Source organism: Anthonomus grandis, chromosome 6 (assembly GCF_022605725.1).
Source record: "Anthonomus grandis grandis chromosome 6, icAntGran1.3, whole genome shotgun sequence".
NCBI classification, from domain to species: Eukaryota; Metazoa; Arthropoda; class Insecta; order Coleoptera; family Curculionidae; genus Anthonomus; species Anthonomus grandis.
This window is the reverse complement of record NC_065551.1, coordinates 16,749,559-16,774,234: the sequence shown is the minus strand read 5'-3', so window position 1 is coordinate 16,774,234 and position 24,676 is coordinate 16,749,559. Positions and strand designations below refer to the sequence as shown.

General features: G+C 30.8%; 1 protein-coding gene across 1 annotated transcript in view; it reads right to left on the bottom strand.

Moving 5' to 3' along the window:
• Positions 1-2,328: 2,328 nt before the first annotated feature.
• Positions 2,329-24,676, bottom strand: part of LOC126737553 (cyclin-dependent kinase 5 activator 1) — a 33,978-nt gene continuing 11,630 nt past the window's right edge. Inside the window, exons 2-4 of the mRNA XM_050442480.1 lie at positions 16,343-16,481; positions 11,528-11,653; positions 2,329-11,468 (exon numbers count right to left, since the gene is read on the bottom strand). Coding sequence (XP_050298437.1) covers positions 11,335-11,468; positions 11,528-11,653; positions 16,343-16,481 — 399 coding nt within the window. The 3' untranslated portion in view covers positions 2,329-11,334. The remainder of the gene's footprint in view (positions 11,469-11,527; positions 11,654-16,342; positions 16,482-24,676) is intronic.

Below are 24,676 nucleotides of genomic sequence, written 5' to 3'. Positions count from 1 at the left end.
CCACCAAGTAAATCGAAGCCAACTGAAAGCAGACGATCCCGTCGAGGCCTGGACTGAAATATCTAATATATTAAAGGTAGTCACAACTAAACACCTTAAATCAGAGATTAAGAAAAAGAAACAATGGATGGCTAGAGAAATTATAAAACTAATGAGCAAGCACCACAAATGCAAGAAAAAAACCTAAGGGAACATAGATGCATCTATATAATTATTCAGCGAAAAATCAGAGAAGCAAAAGAGGACTGGATGAGGGAAAGATGTGAGGAATTGGAAGACAGCGAAAACATTATGGTTTTAACCTGTACAAAAAATGGAGGAAAGAAAAATCTAAACCCAATAAGCGACAAGCATCATATCGACTGCTTGATAATAACCACCAATAAGCAAAATACATCTTCTAGGAAATAATCAGATTAAAAAATTACATGCTAGATTTATTTGCTATCTACGAGAAGTATCATGTACTAGCAATAATAACGAAGCATATATAATATATATATATGCTTTGTTGGTTTCGAAAAGGCATTTGACAGAGTTCCACAAACGACCTCTAACTCCCTTGTCAACTTGGTAATCGATGGAAGTGATATCCAATTAATAAGGAATCTTTATTGACATTAAATAGCAACAATAAGATTTGTAAAGGACTGCGACAGGGATCCACATTGTCACCGGTATGGAATGGAAATCGTTTTCAATATTTTGATGTCTGGATTGAAAGAGGCCCAAGCCCCGATAACAAAATAAGGACTAGAATTGAGCATCATTAAACCTGAGTCTTAGATTGGTACTACAAACGAATGCTGAGGATGTCTCCTTGGATAGAGAGAATTACGAACGATAAAGTACTTCAGAGAATAGGTGGTGAGCGAGAGCTGCTACATATAATAAAAATTAGGAAAACAGCAGAAAACAATAAAACACGGCAGAAAACATACTCAAACATGAAAAGTACAAGTTATTCCAACAAATAATTAAAGGGAAGTTAGAAGGATCAGCTTGACTGAAGCAAGTTCTTAGAAGCTACACAACTAGAAGAACTACACAAGCTAGACGCGCATTCGCCAACCTTCACCGAAGATCAATCAAAAGGTACAATCTTTGAAAACCCAATTTTGCCAAGATAGGATGGTATTGCAAGGAAAGTAAGTATTATAATCAATTGTATAGCTTAGTAAGTGTTAAAACTTTGTTCAGCCATGCTTCATTGGATTTTCCGCTCTATTAGTTGCATTTACTATATGACTGTCTGTAAAATTTAATAACGGAGATGTACATAAATAATAAAAAAAAAATTCAAATTCTATACTTTTACCCTACATTTATTTCAACCAACCTCTCAAAAAACACCACTAATAATAATAATGTCACTCATTTGCACATTCGGCTAAATATTAACCACATAAAAAAGAAAATAATTTAATAATTTAGTTTCAAAAAATAACGACATATTGTGTAAAATACAATAATAAGTATATTATATCACCATCAAATTTAATTTGACAATAACGTTTTTACAAAAATACCTTTGTAAAATAATAAGTTTATAGCAGATAAATGCTTTTGCAAAAAATTACATATTTTTTATGTTTTTTTTTTCGTAAGGAGCCAATTAAGAAGTACGATAACAGAAACTATGACAGAAATACAGCAGTTACTATAATGAAATTTCTTAAATAGTATTATTAATAATATTTATTATATTATCGGTAAGAAAAATTCTATAGTTAATATAATATTTTACGATCAATTTTCTAACGCTTAAGGGGTAATATTACACTAAAAAACCGCATCTTTATTGGTGAATCCAAGTCTACTACCAACAATAATTGGTAGGGCACACCAATTTTGTATATAAAGTACACGGTGTGGTCGAATGGCCTTAAAATAGAAAGTTTGTTTATTTTTAGTCGATTTTTATCAGGATAAAGAATAAATTGAGCTCTTACAGGCAGTTGGAAATAAAACTTTGACAGTGAGAAATATTAAATACCCCTTTAAGTTTCCCCTTAAGCTTTTCCAACAAGTTATTTGTGTTACTGCCTGGAAAAGATAAGAACCTAATTTTTTCCAGGGAATCGCAGCAATTTTCCTTTCAACTGCCTAAAAAAAAGAGAAATTGCTTTAAGTCCCTTTTAAAAAGAATTATGTTTATTATAGGTAGTTGTTTTTTCACTCTTTCTCTTAAAAAAAAACAAAATGTCTAAAACTACCTGAAATAAATGATTTTTTCTTTCCTGGAAAAGTGTTTTATTTTACTGCCAGAAAGATATGAAAAACTACCTATTTGCAGGGAATGAAAGCAATTTCGTTTTCAACAGGCTGAAAAAATAAAAATGGCGGGCACTTGTTTTTTTTTCAAGAATTTCTCATTCAACTTCTTATGGGCAATTCAAAGCCAACTATAACCGTTTAATGGGAGAAGTATTCAATATCTTTTTAGGACTTTATCATTCAACTTTCTGGCAAAAGTTTCCAAAGTCGCACGTTAAAGTGCCTGGATGAGATAAAACATTTCTTATTTCCAAGCAATTGCATCAATTTCTTTTTTGACTGCATGGAAAAAATAAAAATAGCTGGCAGATTTTCTTGTTCTATTTTCTCCAATTGCCTGTAAGAAACAAAAAAGATGCTTCAATTGCCTGGGAAAATTTAATGTTAATAATGTACTTGAAGTGTTTCCCCTTTAAATTACTGGAAAGTTTTTTTTGAAACTGCCTGGAAAAGATGAAAAACATTATTATTTTTTGGCAGTTTCTCTATTAACGACCTTAATTTAAAAATTACAAAATGGCTTCAACTCCCAGAAATAAATTATTTCTTAAATAGTTTTCTCCAACTGCCTAGAAGTATAAAAACTACCCTAAGTGTAATGAATAAACAAAATATTAAATAAAACGTATTTCTTATCTCTTACAGGGAATTCAAAGTAAACTATCTTATGGGAGAAATATCAAATTCCTTCAATTATTATTTCCAGAAAATTGAGCAATTACTCTTTAACTACCTGAAAGGAATTAAAATTGGTTTCAATTTTGTGGAAAAAAGATTGTTTTTATTAAAGATAGTTCTTTTTCCTTTTTCTCCCATTACCTGTAGGTATAAAAACATTTCTTTAATATGCCTGACAAAAAGTTAATGTGAATAATAGTGTACACAAATATACTTTTCCAGATAAAATACTTTTTCAAGAAATTTTGCTAAATTCATACTTTTTCGGAGTTATTTCCTAAATTTAAAGGGCTCGGAAAAAATAATTTTAAATTATTTTGAGCCAGTTAATTAGGACATTTTCCTTTTCCAAAATACAAAAAGGCTTCAATTACCTGAAATAATTTATTTTTTATTAAAGGTACATATTGTTTTTGGTTTCTTTAACTCCCTGAAAATATTCAAAAAAATACCTTAACTGCAACGAATAAACAAAACACTGGATTAAAGATATATTTCATCTTTTACAGGCAGGTCAAAATCAACTTTAACCGTGCCATGAAAAAAATATTAACTATTTTTTCTCTTTCAGTTTTTTTTCAACTGCCTGAAATGAAAAAATTCTATTTCCAGGAAATTTACTCAACAAACTCAATGATGGCCGATTGGGTCAACAAAATAGTAAGCCATAGGAAGGTGACAGCGGAGGAACACCGCAAGATGAAATACTCTCAATACTGCTGTGGAACCCTATATCCGATAGCCTGGTGACTGGAGAGACAGCATATCTTCGATGTGGGATACGCCGACGACAACGTTCTACTAAAACAAGGAGGCAATATATTTGAAAGGGATGCAAAGAGCTCTGAACGTTGTCGAGCATGGGTCCATGGACGAAAAACTAAGGGTAAATCCCGAAAAACTTACCCTAGTTACCTTCACAAAAAAAAGGAAACTAGAGCTTATAAGAGACTACATATTGTAAGAGAATGTTCGGCAGATCATGGGTATCATCACGCATCATTACATATGCAGCACCAATACGGGAGCATGCGGCGAAAAGGACGACTATTATCAAGGTACTTAACTAAACACATAGCAGGAGCGATGTCAATAACACAAACTGTTGCCCTAGAAAACCTGACAGAGCTAAGTCCACTACACCTAGTAGGGCTAAAGCAATATCAGGAACAGAAAGGCTACTGTCGAATGACGCAACGGGCCTAACGAAAGTTGGACACAATGCTCTATTCGACAAAACGATAATACCAAAGTCACGCAGCTAGACAAACCCTTTGTCCTTAAGGAGGGAAAGGGACCACTGGGCACAGAGGTTAATTCGGGCTTAGGCAAGGTGGCTAATGAGGATGGTACACTGCAATGGAAGATCGGGGTAGCAGTGGGCGTAATAGATGATGGACAACAGAGCAGATAACTCACTCTGAACCTTGGCCTGAAACCAACAGACCCAGTGTGTCCAGCTGAAGAGCGAAGAATTGCTAAGGGGCCAAACTTTTGCAGTTATTACCGGAGACTAGGCAGTAACAAACACTTTACGACAGTTTGAGACTAGTTAAAAGACTGTACAAAACTGCTGGGAGGATCTCGCGGATCTAGCCAAAGAGCATAACAGGTAAAAGATAATCCTATTACAGAATATGGGCAACCATGGCGCTGCAAGAAGGGTAATCCAACTTGCGATGAAAGGGGCCAACATAGCACGTAGGCCTAAAACGAGCATGCTGTGTCAGCGATAAAACCTGTAAAAGAAATACCAGACACTGGTTGGAACTGGCGCATAAACACTACTGGGAATAACTGCCAAGGCTGGAATTCTCCAAAAAACTCCTGTGCAGCCCGTCCCGCCCTTTAGAAAGGGTGAGAACATACTGGGTCACTGCGAACACAACAACTGCGAAAGGTCGCAGAGCTGCTCAAAGGCCATGCACCCTACAGGAAACAACTACATAGACTCGGGAAAGCACATCGCTATTTGGAGGTTGTTAAAAAGAGGCACTCCTCATATTCTATGCTACTGCGAAGCATTCAACCAATCAGGGTAAAGCCAAACCTTCAGCCCAGAACATAAGAATTACATCACTGGGCAAAATATTGGACTTCCTAGAAGCAACAGAACTAAACATGTGGGAATATGTCTATGGGTCACAATAGTACTGCAACAAAGCAGACCGTAGTGCAGAGAACCACCAGGTACTAACCAGCAGGGAACTTTTCATGGGAGTGTTCATAAAGAATTTATTTACCGACAAAAAAATTAAAATTGCTTTAATTGCATGAGAAATATTAATGAGAATAATGTTAAATTAACAACATACTTTCCCAGGCAAAACTAAATTCCTAAATGGATTTATTTAACTACCTGAAAAATGTATAAAACATTATTTTTAGGCAATTAAGGCAATTTTTTTAGTAGGTTGAACTATGTGAAATAAGCTATATTTTTATTAAAGGCAATGGGTGTTTCACCTTCAGGTTCCGGAAAAAAGTTTCCTTTAAACTGCTTAGAAGAGATAATAAATTTCTTATTTCTAGCTAGTTGCAGTAATTTCTTTTTTAACCACCTGAAAACAATTTAAATTAATTACAACCCTGGAAAAAAATTATTTTGTATTAAAGGTTTCCTAACAATTTTTTTCTTGCCTGTACTCCAATTCCCTGGAGTAAACCAAATTATGTTGTTTGAATCTTATTAACCTTCCAAAGGGAATACGCTATTCTGCCACACCATGTATTTTTCCATACTCCATATACATATTTTGGGTTAATTTAACAACATCGAATCAGAGCCGCATAAGCCCAATTATCTTTCCTTATAAAAAAAATAAAATTACAGTCTTTATATTGTAGGAAGTGAAATTTATGTATTCTCTTGCTTTCATTTTAATTATGAGTCGTTTAATTGATGCCCTCTGATTTAATGTTGTGTACAAAAGGGTTGTCACACTCTACTGTAACATTAAAAATTATCCCGCGTAAATTTTCTACTTAATTCTAAAAAAAGAAATGACGATTTTTAAGAAATTCGACGACACTTTTTAAACCGTTTAATTCTTTCTAAGTCATTGCACGATCCCCGACCCAAGAACATTTTTTTTTCGAAAAATTTCGAACGAAAATAACCCAAAAATTATTACGTATATCATATGCTAAATATCGTATCTACAATCAATTTTCTCTTTAAAAATATAGGCTTTTACACTCTTTTTCCTGAAAAAAGAGCCTATCAGTTTAAAGAAATCTTAAATTTAGTATTGTACAGGGTGATTCGAAATTAGTGGAAGAGGAGAGTTAGTAACACTATAAGTATAACAAAAACCCTATGATAGCGTATAAAATAAAACTTAACATTAGAAATATAACAAAAAATTATAATAGTTTGCCATTTAAATTGCTGATTTAAAACCAAGTTTATATTTAGAAATGTTCTATGATGTCTCGGTCAGTCTTAAATCTTCATAGAAAATGGTAAATTATCAAAGTATAAGCTGGTCTGTTATAAGGAATTTTAAAAAATTAATTAAGCAGCTGAAATGGTACTATTATAGATGTTCCATGCACTGGAAGATGAAGTTTCTTAGAAATTTTTAACTTTCACTGCCTGGAATATTTCATAATTTTGTTGCTATTGTAAGTAATATTTTTCATTCTTCAGGATCTACTTGAAAATTACATTTTTCAGTATTTTTCTCTATGACCATCTACCAAAAGATTAAAAAAATATTTAAAATTTTTTTAACAGCTTGAAAAAAAGTATCAAAAAAATTAACTGCCCTGGAAAAAGTCAAAAACGATTTTTACTGGCTGGAAAAGAAGAAATAGCCTAAAAGTTGCGACTACAATTTTATTTTTTGATAAGACTCTTAAGTAATATTTTCTTTATTTTTAGGCACTTGGAAGTCAAGTTTTTCAGTAACTTTCTCTTTGATTACTTGAAAAGGAATATGAGAGAAATTTTACTACCTCCAATAAGTAAAAAACTATTTTTACTATCTCGAAAAAAAGAAATAGCCTGAAAAATTCCAATTAAAAAATTAAAAGCAAACTTCTTGATTTTTTAAGTACTTTAAAATTACCAAATACATTTTTCCGGTAAATACTGTAAAGAAAAAGAAAGTACATTAATTTTTATATTTATTTAAGAAAAAATATATACTGCCTACTAATATTTACTACCTGGAATAACTATAATTTTAGAAGGCCCAACATTTCCATGCTATGTCAGCTTATTTCTGAGGATCAGTTGAATTTTGTTCATGAATTGTTTCATAAATTGATGATGTTAATAAGGCAGCATTCAGTTTCTATGGTGTTTTGAATTATCTTTGACAGAGCAATTCCTCCTTATAGGTGTCCAAAAAATAAATATCCCTATCCCAGCTGATATACTGCCCAAATTGTGGCTGCTCATAAGGAGAAGTAAAGGCTGCATAGTAGGTGCACAAGAACTATATAAAACCTTGCCAGCATCCATAAAGTGTTATATTAATGTAGCGTGTAGTATTAGTGTAGGATCTATATAACAAATACTGAACATTCTATACATCTAGATCCCACGAAATTTTTTAAATTTAGATAACAAGCAAGAAACAGATCTAGAATTCTCAATATTTTGAGCTACGATAACAATTGTCTGTCTACTTTCCCTGCTAATTGTGAATGCTTTTGTAAATTTCTTTGGTAGCATCTTTAACAGTTTCACTTCATCTGCTAATTTCAGCCATTTATTCATTCATATCTATCATCTTTAAACTGAAAAATACTGCAGTGTTTGACGGTGTTTCTTCTTTTCTCCCACTTGATTGTGCTTCTGCTTTCGCTGAACCTTTGTGTCTACTTTTCAATTTGTCACTAAGTTCAAGCACTTTTCCCAATGTCTGGAAACAGGCAAAAACTTGCCCTGTTTAAATTAGGAGACAGAAATATGGTGAAGAACTATCGCCCAATCTTCATTTTGTCCAACTTTTCTAAAATCGTTGAGACCTGCATTTATAGGAATCTGTTCTACCAACCGAATTAAACATCTTATTTTACCTAATCAGTATAGATTTTTTCAGGGTAAATCAACAGCCATTAATTTAGCATCATTTCTGCCAAATGCATAAGAGATTATATGAGGCATATGATTTTGCTTAGGCTTTCGATAGATTGGACGATGGAATTCTTTTTCCAAAAAACTTTATATTAACATCTAATAAAGCTATAAAAAGTTTGCCAAAAATACTTATATAGATACTATTATAAGATCTTCTTTAAAGACCCTAGGCCTCATTTTGACATTAACGGGACAATTTTATAATACTTTAAGCAGGACAAGACAGATGCTTCTCTATTATGGTTTCTTGCAGTGCCATTATGCAGCTAGCAAAAAATTCCACAAATACATTAGTTTTAAGTTGAATGGTGTATATCCTGTGAAGAGCTTTAGTCAGCAGTTATTTGATGCACTGTCACTTCAGCAATCTGCTCTTCACTCAGCCACAAAAAAATTTTTGTGTTTTTATTTAAAATATGCAACAATCAAATTGATGCTTCAGATCTCTTATCAGCTTTGCATTTTTCTCTTTCCTACAACCACACAAGAAGCATAAGCCAAATACACTGTGTGTATTTGGCTTATGCTTCGCAAAAACCTAGAATGTAAAGAGTAGTTTCTTCCTCTCCCTCACAACCTCTAAATAGCGATATCTCTACTTTCCTAAGTCTATAAAAGTGTTTCTTCTATGGTGCATGGCCAGTGAGCAACTCTGCTACCTTTCGCAGTTGTTGTCTAGAATGACCCAGTATGTTTTCACTCTTGCTTAAGGGCGGGCTGCCTAGAAGTTAATTGGTGAGTTCCAGCTTTGGTAGTTGTTTCCAGTTGTTTTTATGCTCCAGTTTCAACCAGTGTCTGATATCCCTTTTCCGGGTTATATCGCTGATACATGTTTTATCACTTGACACTCATAGCACCAATTTGGCCAAGAAAACGTCCATGTATAGAGCATGCAACTGGTTCAATGATGTTCATTTACGGATTAATGTAGATCTGTTTGGCATGACATTGAATAATGGGTCAAATCTGTTATTTTAGATAGAATTAGATTATCAGTTGTTTAAGAATTTAATGTATTACCTACTATTAGTTTTATCTTGCACCAGTTAGTGAATTTATTATTGTTATTGTTTACATTACTGAATTTATAATCGGTTGATATTTTAATAATTGTCTTATTATTAGGATTTGTTTCCTGTTGAACAATAAAACTTTGAATTTAAATTTGAATAATTAAAAATATATTTACGTCTTGGAAAAGTGTCATCTTAATTTACAATTTTATTTTCCAGGTATGATAGTTGAATCATTTTTTTTTTTGATTTTCCAAGCATTTATGTGAAGTTTGTTTAAATATTTTTTCTTTAAATAAATGCCTAAAGAAATAATGAAGAAAACTCTTAGAAATAAGAAGTAACTTGAAATAAATAAAAATTAATATAAACGTTCTGGAAAAAAAGCTTTAATAGTCTAAAAATTATTACAATTTCGAATTAATAATTTTTCTAGACCGTTAAGAAGTCCAGGTATTGGGGATAAAGTTGCTATTATCTTTTACTGCTTGGAACGAACTTGAGCAAAATTTAATATTCTTAAAAATGTAGAATAAGAAAAAATAGCTCTAAGAGCCTAAAACAACTATACCTTTTCAAAAAAAAACACACTTGCTGTTAATATTTAGACACTCTAATTAAAGTAAATATTAATTTTGAAGGGAGTCGATTTACATTTTTTTTAAATTATTGTTATTGTAGCGAAAATTCAGATTTTGTAAACGCTTGGAAATTTTTTTTGTAATTCTTTGATAAAATGACTTTCTGGGAAAACTAACCTCACATAACACATAAAAAACACCCTATTAGTAATTTTTCCTTATGCTGCAACTAAGAAATTTATAATTTTTATTTGAAAAATATTATAAGCACAATAAATTCACCATCACGCACTTTTATTCATTTTTATTTCATTTATCCAGGCTCTTAAATATGATTCTTAAGTAATTTAAGTTTAATAGTATTATGTTGTCTGGAAGAAACTTGATGAAAATATAACATTGTGGAAAATGTAGAATAAGAAATAACTCCAATAGCTCCTATAATAAATAGACAGAGAATTAAATTTTTGCAAAAATTATTTTTATTGCGGTAATGAGCAGATATCCAGATTTTTCAGACACTCAAAGAGGACTTTTTTTTAGTAATTTTTCTTCGATTAAATGACCTAGAAAAAATTACTGCAATAGCTAAAAGGAACTAGGAAATACATAAAATTTAATTTTCCAGGGACATGAATAGTAGAGATAGAGTCCCTAGTATTTTTTCCTAGGCTGCTAAAAATTTGTGCATATTTCCTAAAATTCTGAAAAAATCATAAATAAAATAAATTGTCTCCTAAATATGATTATAACGGAAATTAAGTTTTAAGGAGAGTAGGTGAGAAATCTTAAGAACTTTTCCTAATTAATTTACGCCTTAACTTGCTCTCTTCAATCCTACGCAACTTACATAATATTTTTTTCTTTGGCCGTTTTTACGTAATCCGAATTTTAGTGAAGGCAGTTATATTCAAGATAAATAAGACAAATTCTTAAATTAATATTTTTCTTAATTAACAGACCAGCTAGTATATTAAATTAACAACAAATAAGGATTGTCTAAATTTAACAATAAAAACGCATTGGAAAATAAAATAAAAACAAATTGCAGCTGTAATGCTCAGAAATTTGTTGATACCAAATAGCGTTTGACACGCTATTAGGACATTTTTCGTGGTAGAAACACGCAATACCGTAATATTGATTTATTACAGTTCAAAGATAATTTTTTGCGGTATTTTTAACACACAAATTGCATTTAACGTGTAGCAATTAAACAAAAAAGTGCTCAAAATATAAACTTTTACCGCCGATACTGCAATAAAACTCGATTAACAATTAGTTTTAATGTCTCTAATATCATAAAGTTCAACAGTTTTCCGCATTTTTTTTTGTCTCTACAAATTTGGCCTTTAATTTATAAGGCTAATCCAATATTTCTCTTTACAGAGAAACCAGTCTTACCAGGGAAACCAGGTAATGCAAACAACAATTTTGTTACAATAGTGGACCCAAGTTTCCGAACTAATCACCTTTGGAAAAGCCTTTTTTTCTGAATATCTCAAAGAATGAACACCATTAACAGACGTCGCCTCCCTATCCACACTAAATACCATCACCAAACCCTCACTCCCTCTCACTTGTTCGTCCTCCAGCCCCATCTGGGATATTGTATCAACGTATGCTAAACTTCACACGGTACCGGTGGTATCTCAGCTAAGCTAAGTTTCACCACGGTACCTTGTTCCTTACGTCAAGCTGATTGGGTTCCGCTACCGCTATGGCATGACACTACCGGAACAGTTTGACAGCCCATTGACAGATTGTTGGTGACAATATGCCCGATACCGAATGCTTTTAGTTCAGAGAAGATTTCAGTGAAATAGCCTGGAAATTGTAAGAACATAGTAAAGGATAATGTAGTGCTAAAAATGATGATTGCTTACCTGGTTCGGCATTAATGCGTAGCATATTGGAAGATAGTCGATTCACTATGTCTAAGCATCGGTCCCAAAATTTTTCCTTGGAATCTTCTACTAAAAAGGGTTTGAGCGGGTAGGAAATTTCGTTCCCTAGAAAGAAAAATTAATTTTAACTTTTTGGTCTACCAAAAAATAATTTTTAATACGAAAATATTTATTTTAGGAGAATGTACTACATTTAAATTATTTAATAGCCTGAAAATTAATAAGAAATAACTCGAATTCATCATTTGTTTTTTACAGATACTGGATGGTGGAATTAGTTATGGCTAGTAATTAACTCTTTAATTACCGAAAAGACGTTAAATACGATTTCATTTCTTAGAGGAAGAAAAAACAGCTTGGGTTGCTTAAAACAATAACTTGACTTTATGATTTTATCTTCTAGGACTTGGTTTAGTATTCTTTAATCATCTCTTTGATAGCCTGGAAAGATATAAAGCAAATAAATAAGTTGTGATTTTATTTTTATGCACGTGAATAAATACTATTAGGAAACTTCCTATAGTTTATAAATACTCTAAAATAACTTGAATTTATTATTATATATTCTAGGCACTTGAATTAGTATTATTTGGAACTTTCCAGGTATTTGATATTGTTGTTTCTTGTGGTGATTTACTCGTTTACTGCCTAGAAGAAGTTAAAGCGATTGTCCCTTCTCGAAAGTAGGAAAAACGGATTTGATAGTCTAAAAATAAAAGAAAATAACTTGGATTCGTTATTTTATTTTTAAGCACAAGTATTATTAGAAAATTTTCAGGTACCTGATTGGTACTTTAGTTCCATTTAGTAATCTACTCTTTGACTACTTGAAAAAAGTTAAAATGATTTTCCCTTCTAGAAAGTAAGAAAATCGACTTGGATAATCTAAAAATAATAGAACATAACTTGAACTCGTGATTTTATTTCCTAGGCACTTGAATTAATACTATTTGGAAATTTCCAGGTACTTGATGCTCTTGTTTGTTTGAGTAATTTTTCGTTTGACTATCAGGAAGAATTTGGAGTGATTTTCTCTTCTCTAAAGTAAAAAATGATGCTTGGATAGTCTGTAAATAATGAGAAATAGGTAACTTTATTTTTTTGGCTTTTATTTTAATATTATTTATAAAGTACCAAGTACTTGCTAGTAAATTTTATTTTGATTTTTCGTTGTCGAAAGTGTGAAAATCGGCTTATAGTCGGATTACCGAACAGATGGAGTAAATGATGTGCGCGAAATATAGGCCCGCCCATCGATCCAACCTTGGCAGATTTAGACGAGGAGAATTATGCCTACTTATTTTAAATTATTTTACCGTACAGCTTTGCTTTGTAAGCAGCTTTTTTTTAAATATAATATGGTCGCCTGTAAAATGGGTCCAAACCGATTTTGAGGTTGTGCCAGGTAATAATTAAAAAAAAAACATAATAATCCCTTTTAAGTATTTTGTTATGCAATGTTATAAACTCCTGGACAAAATTATCGCACCACTTGATTTTTAGAGATTTTTTTTTTAATAAATATAAAAAAATAAGCAAACTTATAAGCATTGTTAACTATGCATTATTAATTAACAAAAACAATTATATTCTATTTAACAAAGCGAGATTTAAGTAACTAAATTCAATACAAGGAAAAGCATCGATTTTCACTAACTTCAATTTTGATACAAAAATAAAACAATAGACCCATAATGAATTCTTAATAACGTGTATTGCCACCTCTAGCTGCAATGACCGCTTGAAGTCTTCGCAGCATTCCTCGTATCAAATTATGAAAACTTTCCTGCGGATGTATTCTCACTCCTCACGAGCAGCATGTTCCATGATAAAGCATAAACATAGTTTTTGTCCAGTTCTGCTTTTTATACGAGAAAAGATATTATAACTGTTTTAACTGATATTTATTTTTATTTAAATTTTCTTGACAAAATAATTAGTGGTGCGATAATTTTGTCCAGGACTTTATTAATATATTGGGGTTTACCGTATAAAGGGATAGGTAATCCTTTTAAGTAATCGTGCCAGGTCAAACATTTAGGGTGTAATTGGCCAGGTTCATCAGAACCAAGCGCTACCTGAGCGCTGGAAGTTTTGCCTATAATAGTAAGGACCAATAAAAATTGTCATACCTGAGCAACAATCGAGCGCTCAGGGAGCGCTTTTTTCTGATGAATCTGGCCATTATAAAATATAATTTTATGATCATAATCTGGTTTTGAGAATTACTTAAGTAGCTTTTATTTTTTTTAAATATGTGTTTTAAAATGAAAGAAGGAATAACAAGTTAGGGGCTGCACTGGTAGGCCTGTGAGATTTAAATTTATAGATTGAATATAAGTATATTTTTGTTTCCTATTTAAAAAAGAAACAAATACTACATTTATTTTAATATATTTTTTATACATTGTTTATAATTATGTAAAAAATTAAAATTATTTCATCATCTTATTATGACACACTGTATATTAAAAATATTTATTACCTGCTGCTTCTGCTGTAAACTGGACTTTTTGCACTTTGTTGTATGCTGGATGCCCGTTATCACATGTTTTATATATATTCATAATCACTTCCTTTTCAGCAATAGTCAAATGTTTTCGTACTCTTTTTTTGGGGGCTGACAATGCCCTGTACGTGGCGCGTCAGCCATTATTTGTTAACAAACAAATTAACAAAAAATAAATACAATCTCAACTTTTCAATATTGCGAAGATTCAAATATTCGAATAGCAGAAAATTCAACCAAAATGATCTAAAGCCGCTCGACTAATAAAATTAAATAAAACCCCAAGTCATGAACCCTATCGAGGCTCTAGGCCACACCTCCGGCGCAGAACGATCACGTGACCATTCAATCTGTTCGGTAACCCAAGTATAGTTAGTCTGTAAATACCAGAAAATAACTTGAATTCGTGATTTTATATTAAGCACTTAAAAGAATATTACTAGGAAACTTCCAGATTCTTGACGGTGTAATTTGTTTTAATAATTAACTGTTTGACTACCTGGAAGATGTTAAATATATTTTCATTTCTTAGCTTGGATGCCTTAAAAATATATAAATATTTTCTAGGCAGTTATATTAAAATTATTTGGAAATGTCCAGATACTTGAAAATTAAGCTTTTTAATAATTTACTCTTTGAGTGCCTGGTAAGAGATAAGGCGAAGCTTAGGAAATAACTTGAATTCATTATTTTATTTTTAGATACTTAAATTATTACTATTAGGAAATTTCCAGATACATGAAGGTGGAGTTCCTTTAGTATTTACTTTTTGCTGACTGCTTTAAAAAAGTGATATTTGCTCTTATCGGAACAATGGCTTGGATAGTCTGACGATAATAGAAAATAACTTGATTTCATGATTTAATTTGATTTAATTGGACTTGATATTAAATTTTGTTTTTGTAATGACATACATTTTTTCTAACTTTACTTTCTGATTTTCACACATAAAATTAAAGGATTTTAATAAATATATTTGATGGGTTACTGGCCACAGTTTGCGAGATATTGCCAAATAAGCATCTGACGTGTAATTGTAATTATCTTTGTAAACGGCTTTTTTCCTACATAAGCATACACAATGAAAACATAACAGCATTACGTTTTAATGCTACAATTTGACTCGAAATTCTAAAGATTTACTTCTGGTTTTTTATACCGTTTTCTAGTATTGACGAGAATTTGCTTAATTATTATACTGTATTTCAAATAAATAAAGAGTAATAAAATGTAAATTACCTAGTTTTGTGGGCATCCATGAGTGTAGGTAAACTTACTACTCAACCATATAAGGGTCTTTACCATAAAAATTTATTTTTTTCCTGGAATTTTTTTAAGTTTATGACTTATTATATTCCCAATATTGATAGTGCCATTAATGATGATGAATGCAAAAGATTTCAGGTGAATTTCAAATCTCTACTGGAATTAGACAGCACGCTTAAGACTTAATTTAGATCGAGCAAAACAGGTAAAAATATAACGTGAAGTCAAACAGAGATGTGCCCTCTCGCCTTTGATATTCCACTTATATTCTGGAAAAAATTGTAACGAAGCTCTTAACGCAGTAGAACAAGATATCCTTTTAAATGGAGTCAGATCACATAACATTCTGTTAATGATCTTAATATTAACGTGAAGAAAATAAAAGGTATGATCACAAGCCTAAGAAATATAAATGGAGATCACCTATGTTACCTATATGGCAACAGAAGTCGCATTAAATATGTTGAGCAATATTGCTAACTTGGAACCATTATGAATGAACAATGGGAACAACAAATAAAATATCGTATAGGAAAATCAAGGACGGTATTTAACAAAATGAGTGCCATCTTCAAAAGTCACAACATATCCCATGAAAGTAAGGCACTGAAGATGCTACGTCTTTTCTGTTTCATTGTATGGCATCACAGCTCACATTACAAACAGAGAAGTGCTTGCTATACTCCCTACTGCAAACCATAATACAAGGAAAGATATAAGTAAATAATATAAAGATATAGGTAAAGGAAGCCTGGAAGAAGAAGAAGAAGAACATTACAGTTGCAGAACCTACGAAATTAGTTTGATAAAAGCTCAATAGAAGTCTTTCGAGCTGTTACAAAATAAGTTATAATTGCCAAAATCCGAAACGGATAGGTACCTGGAGAAAAAGAAGAAGAAGAAGAAACAATAAGTAACTGTGATGTGATGTCCTTGGGAGTGCACATTTTATCTTTTAAGTTTTTCCAGGTTAAGAAAACAATTTTTTTTATTTTTAAGTAATTATTATTCATACTCACCCATATACGAATACGACAAATACAAACAAGTTAGAACCACAGCCTGTAGGTCTTGCTCACAATCTATATCATCTTCTACTAAGTCTCTCACTAGCATATATACGAACACTATGTTGGCCGGGTTTATAAAGGCGACATCCTGAAATAAAAATTATTATTAGCTTAAACGGGAATGGTCTGACAGTATTATAAACATTGCTGAAATATCCATCCATGGGCCTTAAATAGAACATCCCAAAAAGAATAAGTGTTGTATCATCAAGCACACCTCGCCGAGACATCTGGTGTTAACACAAACATATATTTACGCTAAAATATAATTTAAAAAAAAACAGAATAATTTTGATTGATTTAAACAGATTATTAAAAGGAGATTTTTTTTTACTTTATATACCAGCAAACAGTTTTAGCGCAAGTATTTCTGAAACTAAAGTAGAAAATCAACAATAACTTACTATTAACCATTTTTATCCTTAAGCACCTACTAAACTAACAATTTACTGCCATCAATATTGATTATTCACTTAAATTAATACGTTATTAATGATTTCATTTCGCTATAAAGAAAGTGTTAACGTCATCAATAATCATTATTCTAACTAACTTGAGTAAAAAGCTTTAAATAAAATGAACAAATCGTAATAGAAAATTAAATAAATAAATAATTCATAAGTAATAACTTATGAATGAAAGTATGTCTTAAGAAAATTAACCAATGAGCATATCAGACCAGAGCCAAGAGTTGAAAAAAAATTTTCTGCGTCACAATTTTCTTTAAAGCAAAATTAGAAATAAGAACTTTATATATTTTATCAATAATTATCCTCCGGTAAAATAACAAAAAACGCCTAGTCTCTACGTCGATACTGTAAATGTAATTTAGCCACTTTAGGTACTGGAAAAACTGAATTTTTCTACCTTTGACATTGGATTTTTTGTTCGTCTGCGCCTTCGCAATTTTCCACGAAACGAAAAAGTGATTCGTGGCTTGATATTTATCTAAAATGAGTTATTTTAATTATGGAGAAACATTTTATGGGCGAATATTATGCAAAAAAGGTAATTTAAAGGTTACTGACACGTGTCTACCCTTGCAATGTTTCTTTTGAGGTTTCAATACGCGTATTAAGACCATAGGATTATTTTTCTTCCCCTCTATCCTCAATTTAAAATTTAGCTTTCTCACTTTCAGAATAAAAACCAATGAATTATTCAGAATCAGTTCAATGAAATTCTCCTTAACTGTTTCTTTAGCTGCATAAACAGAAAATTAAAATTTAAAAAAAAACTTGAAAATAATTAATTTCTATTGAAAAGTTGGTAGGGTTTTACACACAAATTATAAACAATAACAAATAATACTTAAATAGTTCTCTTATCGACTTCCCCTACTAACTTTTTAATGTTACATTGACTCCACTTCAAATTGGACTTTTTTTTTAATTAATTTATAGGCAGTTGGAGATTAATTATTTTCCCTTTAATGCAGTTTATTAAAGATAAAAAAATTTTCATGAATAAATTCCCTTATAATATTCACGCAAAAAGTTAAATAATTCCCCTTTTATGGCCCCCCAACTCATAAAACCCTTAACGTCTGTCCATAACCTGTCGGAAAGTTCACGGTTTCTATTTAAGCATTGCGAAACTCGTTATTACTGTAGAGGGGGAGGAGGTCTGCAGCAGCAGCACGAGCCGGTGTCTGCTGCGTTCAGCGGCCCAAATAACAGGGTTCACACCCTCCTTCCGGGATCAAGTTCAGTAACGAACTGGGCTATAGTCCTACAGCATCCCGACTCGATCGATCGATCTATAGGGCAGACGAGTCAGGACCGGTTCGATGACCAAAAAAAGAAATGAGAAGATTTTATTGCTTCTACCGGATGTGGGTCAGATTATTGGGTTTTCTTTTAGATATGCATGTTTCAATTTACAATTTTCGGTTATTTTCATAAATTATCTTTTGAAACATCACAGATAACTTAAATCAAAAAAATTTGCAGATGATAAGAAAAATAAAGCCGAGTTGGTTTCAGTTGGATTCAATGGTTTCAGAAATTATACATACGTTAAGAATACAATTTTTGACATTTTCATTACAACCAATCTTTCAGGTTCAGGAACTAACTCAGTACGATATCTGGAAATTCAGATTATTAAAAATTGATTTTTTTGACACTATTGACCATAAAAAAATAATTTGTTATGTAAATATCTGTTTAAATATTTCAGGAATTATCTCTGACAATTGACAGATATTGTAATCGACATTGTTAGCAAATGATATTGACAGTCCCATTAACGTATAATTTTTTAAGGGTATAATAATAATTTTTATAAGTATTGTCGAGTCAATGACTCTCAAGGAAACCCGTACAGAGTTTCAAGTAATCTTCCAGATTTCAAGAACTAACTCAGTACGATATTAGGAAATAATGGTTGATTATTAAAGTATTATACTTAGCTTGGTTATGAAATCATTCATTGGTTAGGTTGTAGTAAATTGAAAAATCAAGTTTTCTACTTAAGTTTGTGGCATTTTGCTTAATAATCACCAAATTGTTTCCAAAGCATGACTAGTAAGAAAAAAGCAATAAAAAGTGCTTTTATTTCGGTTCTTTCCTTAAGTGTCAATTGTCTATTGGCCCAGAAAAAAATAATTTCCTTAATAAATATCTGACTAAATATTTCAGGAATTATCACTGACAATTTACAGAAATGGCAGTTGACAATAGTGAAAAATAACAGGTCACTCTCGCTGATGTACATTTTTTTTTAGATTAAAACAATAATTTCATTATTTATTTCTATTTGGGAACATAAACAGGTAATAATAACCAAAAGAGGTCTCCATATTACATTAGTAGGAATTAAAAGTTATTAAATTACACAAAAATGAAAATTCAATACATTGCAAAAAGCTCTCTTATCCAGAACTCTATATCTTCAATATATATATATATTGAAGATTTCTATTTCAAATCTATTTTAATTCTAAATCCAATAATTTAGTTTAAATGATTTTTTGATACTTGATAAAAATCTATTTCCTTATAGCACGTATTAAAAAATCTGAACATTTTTTATTGGTGATACAAACCACTAGAATTTCTTAAAATTCTTTATGGAATGGAAGCTATTGATATTATTGACAATATATGCAACTATGTTATAAAAAATTATTATATTCCTAATGCTTTGTCGATGTTCTAGGCGAAGCAATTTAAATTCATTGCATAAAGTTGCAAAATTACCATATTCCATATAGTTTCTTAATGCCAGGAATCTCAAGACTTTGTTCTATACGTGTTCAAGTTTATCAATATATACATCAAACCCAGGATTTCGCCCTGAGGAGGCAAAAGATAGGCGACTGCCAACATAAGCATGGTAAAGTGTAATTAAAGTATTATTGTTTCTTATTTGTTTGCGTTGTCTGCAAGAATTGTTAATAATGAAATCAACGTGTTCATCAAACAGCAATTTTTTATCACTTAGCACACCTAAATCCTTGGTAACTCTTTCAAGCTTAAACACTGAGAAGTCTAAATAATAATGGAAAATTATCTTATTGTGATTTCATGTACATGTAATACCAAACTATTTTTCTGAGTTTATATTCTATTTTTCTAATATATGAGTATTATATCGCCGCTAGGAGGCGAGTTATTGACGCGACTTTTAAATCGAAGGAAATAAATACAGTGTAAATAAATGTTTCTAGTAGTCTTGAGTCATAGCGTTTAAGGTGTATGTGTGTAATAAATCCGTTGACTATTTTTGTGTTTTAATTTTCACCGAAACGAACAGTAAAAAATGCTACAATATAAAGAAAATAAGGATTTAAAAAAAGTTTCAGAATTTCAAAGTAAGAAAACTATTAAAATTTGCCACAAAGTTCTTGTTAATTGTTTTGGAATTTTTGAATTTTTTTTTTTATTATTTTAAAGTGTTGGCAGTCTCAGTTTAATTGAAAATTCATGAAAGTAAATTAATTGAACTTTAAGTGTTCAGAGTATTTTTAACAAACAAATCAATCTAGAACTTGATAATAACTACATATTTTTTTAACATTTTATAGATTCATAAATTCAAACATTTCAGAAAACAAAAAAATACCTCAGACTATCAGCCATAAAGATTAATATTTACAAGAAGAAAAAACATTAAAATCCCAAATTTATTTTTTTTCTAATATTTTAAAAATTAGTAAAATGACTACGAAATGTAAGTATCTTTATATCCATATCTTGTCCATTATTTACATCCATATTTTTTACAGGATAAGATTCATTAAGAAACAGTGTGAACATTCTGAAGGATGAAGAATAAGGAGATCTAAATGATCTCCTCCAAATTCAGAAATTTATACTTATCTATACTATATTATTACAAATCAACTCCCTGTAATAATGAATAATTTAAAGTAAAATATTGTAACTATTTTAACAGGCACACCTTGCGACATCTCGTAACATACGTAGAAGGCGAATTTTCCGGAACAATGGCCTACCTGATATATATGTAGCACTCGCCGCTAGGTGGCCAATTCAAGTCTCAATATTGGCGCGGCTTTTAAACCGAAGGAAATAAACACAGTGTATATAAGCATTTTTAACAGTCTTAAATTATTGTGTTTAGTGTGTAATAAATGAAGTGCCTATTTTCATTTCGAGTGTTTTAATTTATACCTAAATAAGCAGTGTAAAACGCTACAATATTAAGAAAATAAAAAAGATTCACATTTAGATACGAACAAAGTTTCAGAAATTCAAAGTAAAAACCCTAAACATTTTCCTTAAACTTCTTGTTTATTATTTTCAAATTTTAAGAAAGTATTTTTTTTAAATTGAAATTTTAATTTTTTTTTATAAAATTTCTTAAGAGTTATATCCAAAAAACTTTTCGAAGCACAAAAATTAAAACTTTGAATTAAACACTTAAGTTTCAAAAAATGTTTAATAAAACATTAAAATTTAATAATAGATTTTTTAACATTTACTGACTTCATAAATCAAAAAAACACCACACAGGAAATTTTTTTATAGATAACAAAAGTCTTAAAATTCCAAATTTTGAAAATTCAGGATTTAAAAAGGTACTTTCTAATATTTCAAAAATTAATAGAATTGACCACGAAATTTAACGATTTTAAAAAACTATTTATCGGAGGCTTCTAAAGCTCTCCAAGGTATCTCGAAAAATTATAATTTATTTTATGAAAAATACGGATGATTTTATGATAAATTGTAAAATTCAAAAAAATCCCGAAGAATGACATTTTTTATTTTTTCACAGCTTATGATTCTAATTGGAATTCAATTTCAAATCACTCAGTCTCACAAAATTTTTGATTCGTAAAATTTAAATTCATTAATCTGGCTAACTAACTCATGTGAAAAATGTGTTTAAATTTTCAAAAATATTCATCAATAACCTTAGTAGCACTTCATTCCAAAAAGATAAATAAATTGAGATACAAATTAAAATGTGAAAAATCAACAGTTTCAAGATTTTTTAAAAACCCAATGCTTTATTTAGGTTTTTAAACCATCCTCTTAACAGAAAAATAATCCGAAAAGATCCGAATCCAGAAATTTATAAATAAATCAATTGCCTGGGATAACGAAAAATAGTGTCATGTTCCTAGAATGATAAATCCTTGAACAAATAAAAACAAGACCTCTTGAAGACTAAGTATCTTTAATTCGTAAAATTTGGATTCATTAATGGACATCTGACCAAAAAATTTACGTAAAAAATGTCTAACTGAAACCTTTCGAAAATATTCAATTAATTGAGATACAAATAAGCCATAAAAGGCGTCAAAACCAACAGCAAAATATTCATAGCTTCAATCCATTAATGACAGCTCATTTTTTTAAGCTATAAGATTGGAGTCTATGGAGATCAGCTTGTCGATCAAGACAATCACTAATATAAACCGATATTCCTATAAACTTTCGAATCATGAATACACAACAAATAATTAGAATTTTGTAAGTAAAAGTCCATTCTTGAAGTGGAGTGTGCTATAATATAGCGGGTTGGGAAGGGCGGGAAAACTTTTCACCACAAATGAAAATGCCAATCTTTTGTCAAGAGTTATGCATTTCGATGAGTTCACTCATCATCATCAGATTCTACTAGACACTACATAGCTGTGGTTTTTATGGATTTTAACACCACAGCTATGTAGTGTTAGAATCTGATGATGATGAGTGAACTCATCGAAATGCATAACTCTTGACAAAAGATTGGTATTTTCATTTGTGAAAAAAAGTCTTCTCGTCCTTTCCAACCCGCTAAATTAGAATTTTTAAGACAGATACTTATGTGATTTATACATATAAATAATAAATAACAAAGGTCCAAGATTGCTTCTTTGAGGTACTAGGGATGTTAAAATAAACCTTGTTGATTGAGATGCACCAAACGAGACCACCTGTGTTCTCTAATGTAAATAGGATCGGTCCTAATGTAAATAGGACCGATTCACATCCACGTAACCAAATCATTTTTGCACAAGATAAGAATGATCAATTTTATCGAAAGCATTATTGAAGTCTTTGTAAATAGATTCTATTTGGGCTCTATTGCCCATATTATCCACAATATACTGTGTATAAGAAATCAGCCATATTGCATAAGAGATAATACGTTTTTAAGTAGAGAAAAAATTTACCTGTAAATAATTTTTATGGAAACAAACTTCCAGATTTCAAGAAATATCTTGTTATGAAAAAATGTATTGTTTAGGGTGGAGTAAATTGAAAAATCAGGTTTCCAACTTAAATTTGTGACATTTTTCCAAATTAGCACCAAATTGTTTCCAAAGCATGACTATTGTGAAAGGCTATAAAAATATTGACAGCATTGACCACGAAGAAATTAATTTGTTCTGATGTTCATTTTGTCAGATTATGATAATTGCAAACAGTCTGTCAGATTTCTAAAATGAGGTCGATATCTGGAAATTATGATTGATTATTGATGTATTAGGCCACACAATGATATCATAACGAAGCTGAGTTATGATATCATTCGGTGGGGAGGAGTAAACTGAAAAATCATCACCAAAAAGGGACTAATGCAAAAGGCAATAAATTTTAATTCCATCCAACTTCATGTGCTTAAATGTCATTATTGACAATTGACAGAAATGATAATCGACATTGTTGACAGATTATATAAACATTTGTGTCTCATCAAAGTATAATTTTTAATGTTATAATGATTATTTTTATATGTATAGGATCAATGTTTCCTAAAAAAGTTCGCTTAGGGTTGTTACAAACTGTTTTTAATTGATTTATATGACACTATTAACCATGAAAGAATTAATTTGTTCAATCAATATCTGATTAAATATTTTAGGAATTACTACTGACAATTGATAGAAATGACAATCGACATGGTTGACGAATGACAAGTCCACTCAGGGTTGTTACAGATCGATTTTCGTGATGCTATTGACAATGTACCACTGGCCACAGTTACAGCTGACTTTTTTATGGATCAGGCCTATCGATTAGATGTATCTACAGTGGGTTTTTCTTTTAAATAGATCGATCACATACATAGTAGTTAGAGACGCAATAAGTAATTTAAAGAACATGCTAGAAAAAATTATGAACTTAGTGTCCCTTTTCTCAAAAACTGAAAGAGTAAATAATATATCCTCTAACCAAGCTCTTAAATTATGTATAAATGAGGGAATCTATCCAAGCAGTTTCAAAAATCAGAAAGCCATACCAATTTTTAAAAAGGTAAGTAAATAATTGAAATAATTACCGTCCAATATCTTTAGTTCCAACCATATCAAAAGTGTTTAAGTTAATTGTAAAAAAGCAACTTTAAACATATTTTCAACAGAATAAAATCCCTGATAGCTTTAAATTTAGGTTTAGAGAAAAACAATCTACTACAAAAACAATTTTGAATTTAATAGAGTAAGTGGTGAAAGGCTTTGAAGTAGGATTTCACATTGGCGCAATATTTTATGACTTTTCAAAGGCCTTTGACCGCATATACAATGAGATCTATGGCTTGACTCCTGTCACTCTGTCACTTTTCGAAACATACTTTATTAAGAAAATGCAAAAAACTTGTTTGGTTGGAATTTTATCTGAAGAATGCCAAGTATCTCATGGTGTGCCGCAGGGCTCCATTTTAGGACCACTCCTGTTTTATGTCAATGATATAGACAGGTCAATTGGCTATAGAGTGCTGCTGTTTGTAGATGATACTGCAGCATTTTATAGGATTAAAGACTTGCAGGAGTTAGAGTTGAAGCTGTTCGAAGTCAAGTCCAATTTAATAAGTGCAAATAAG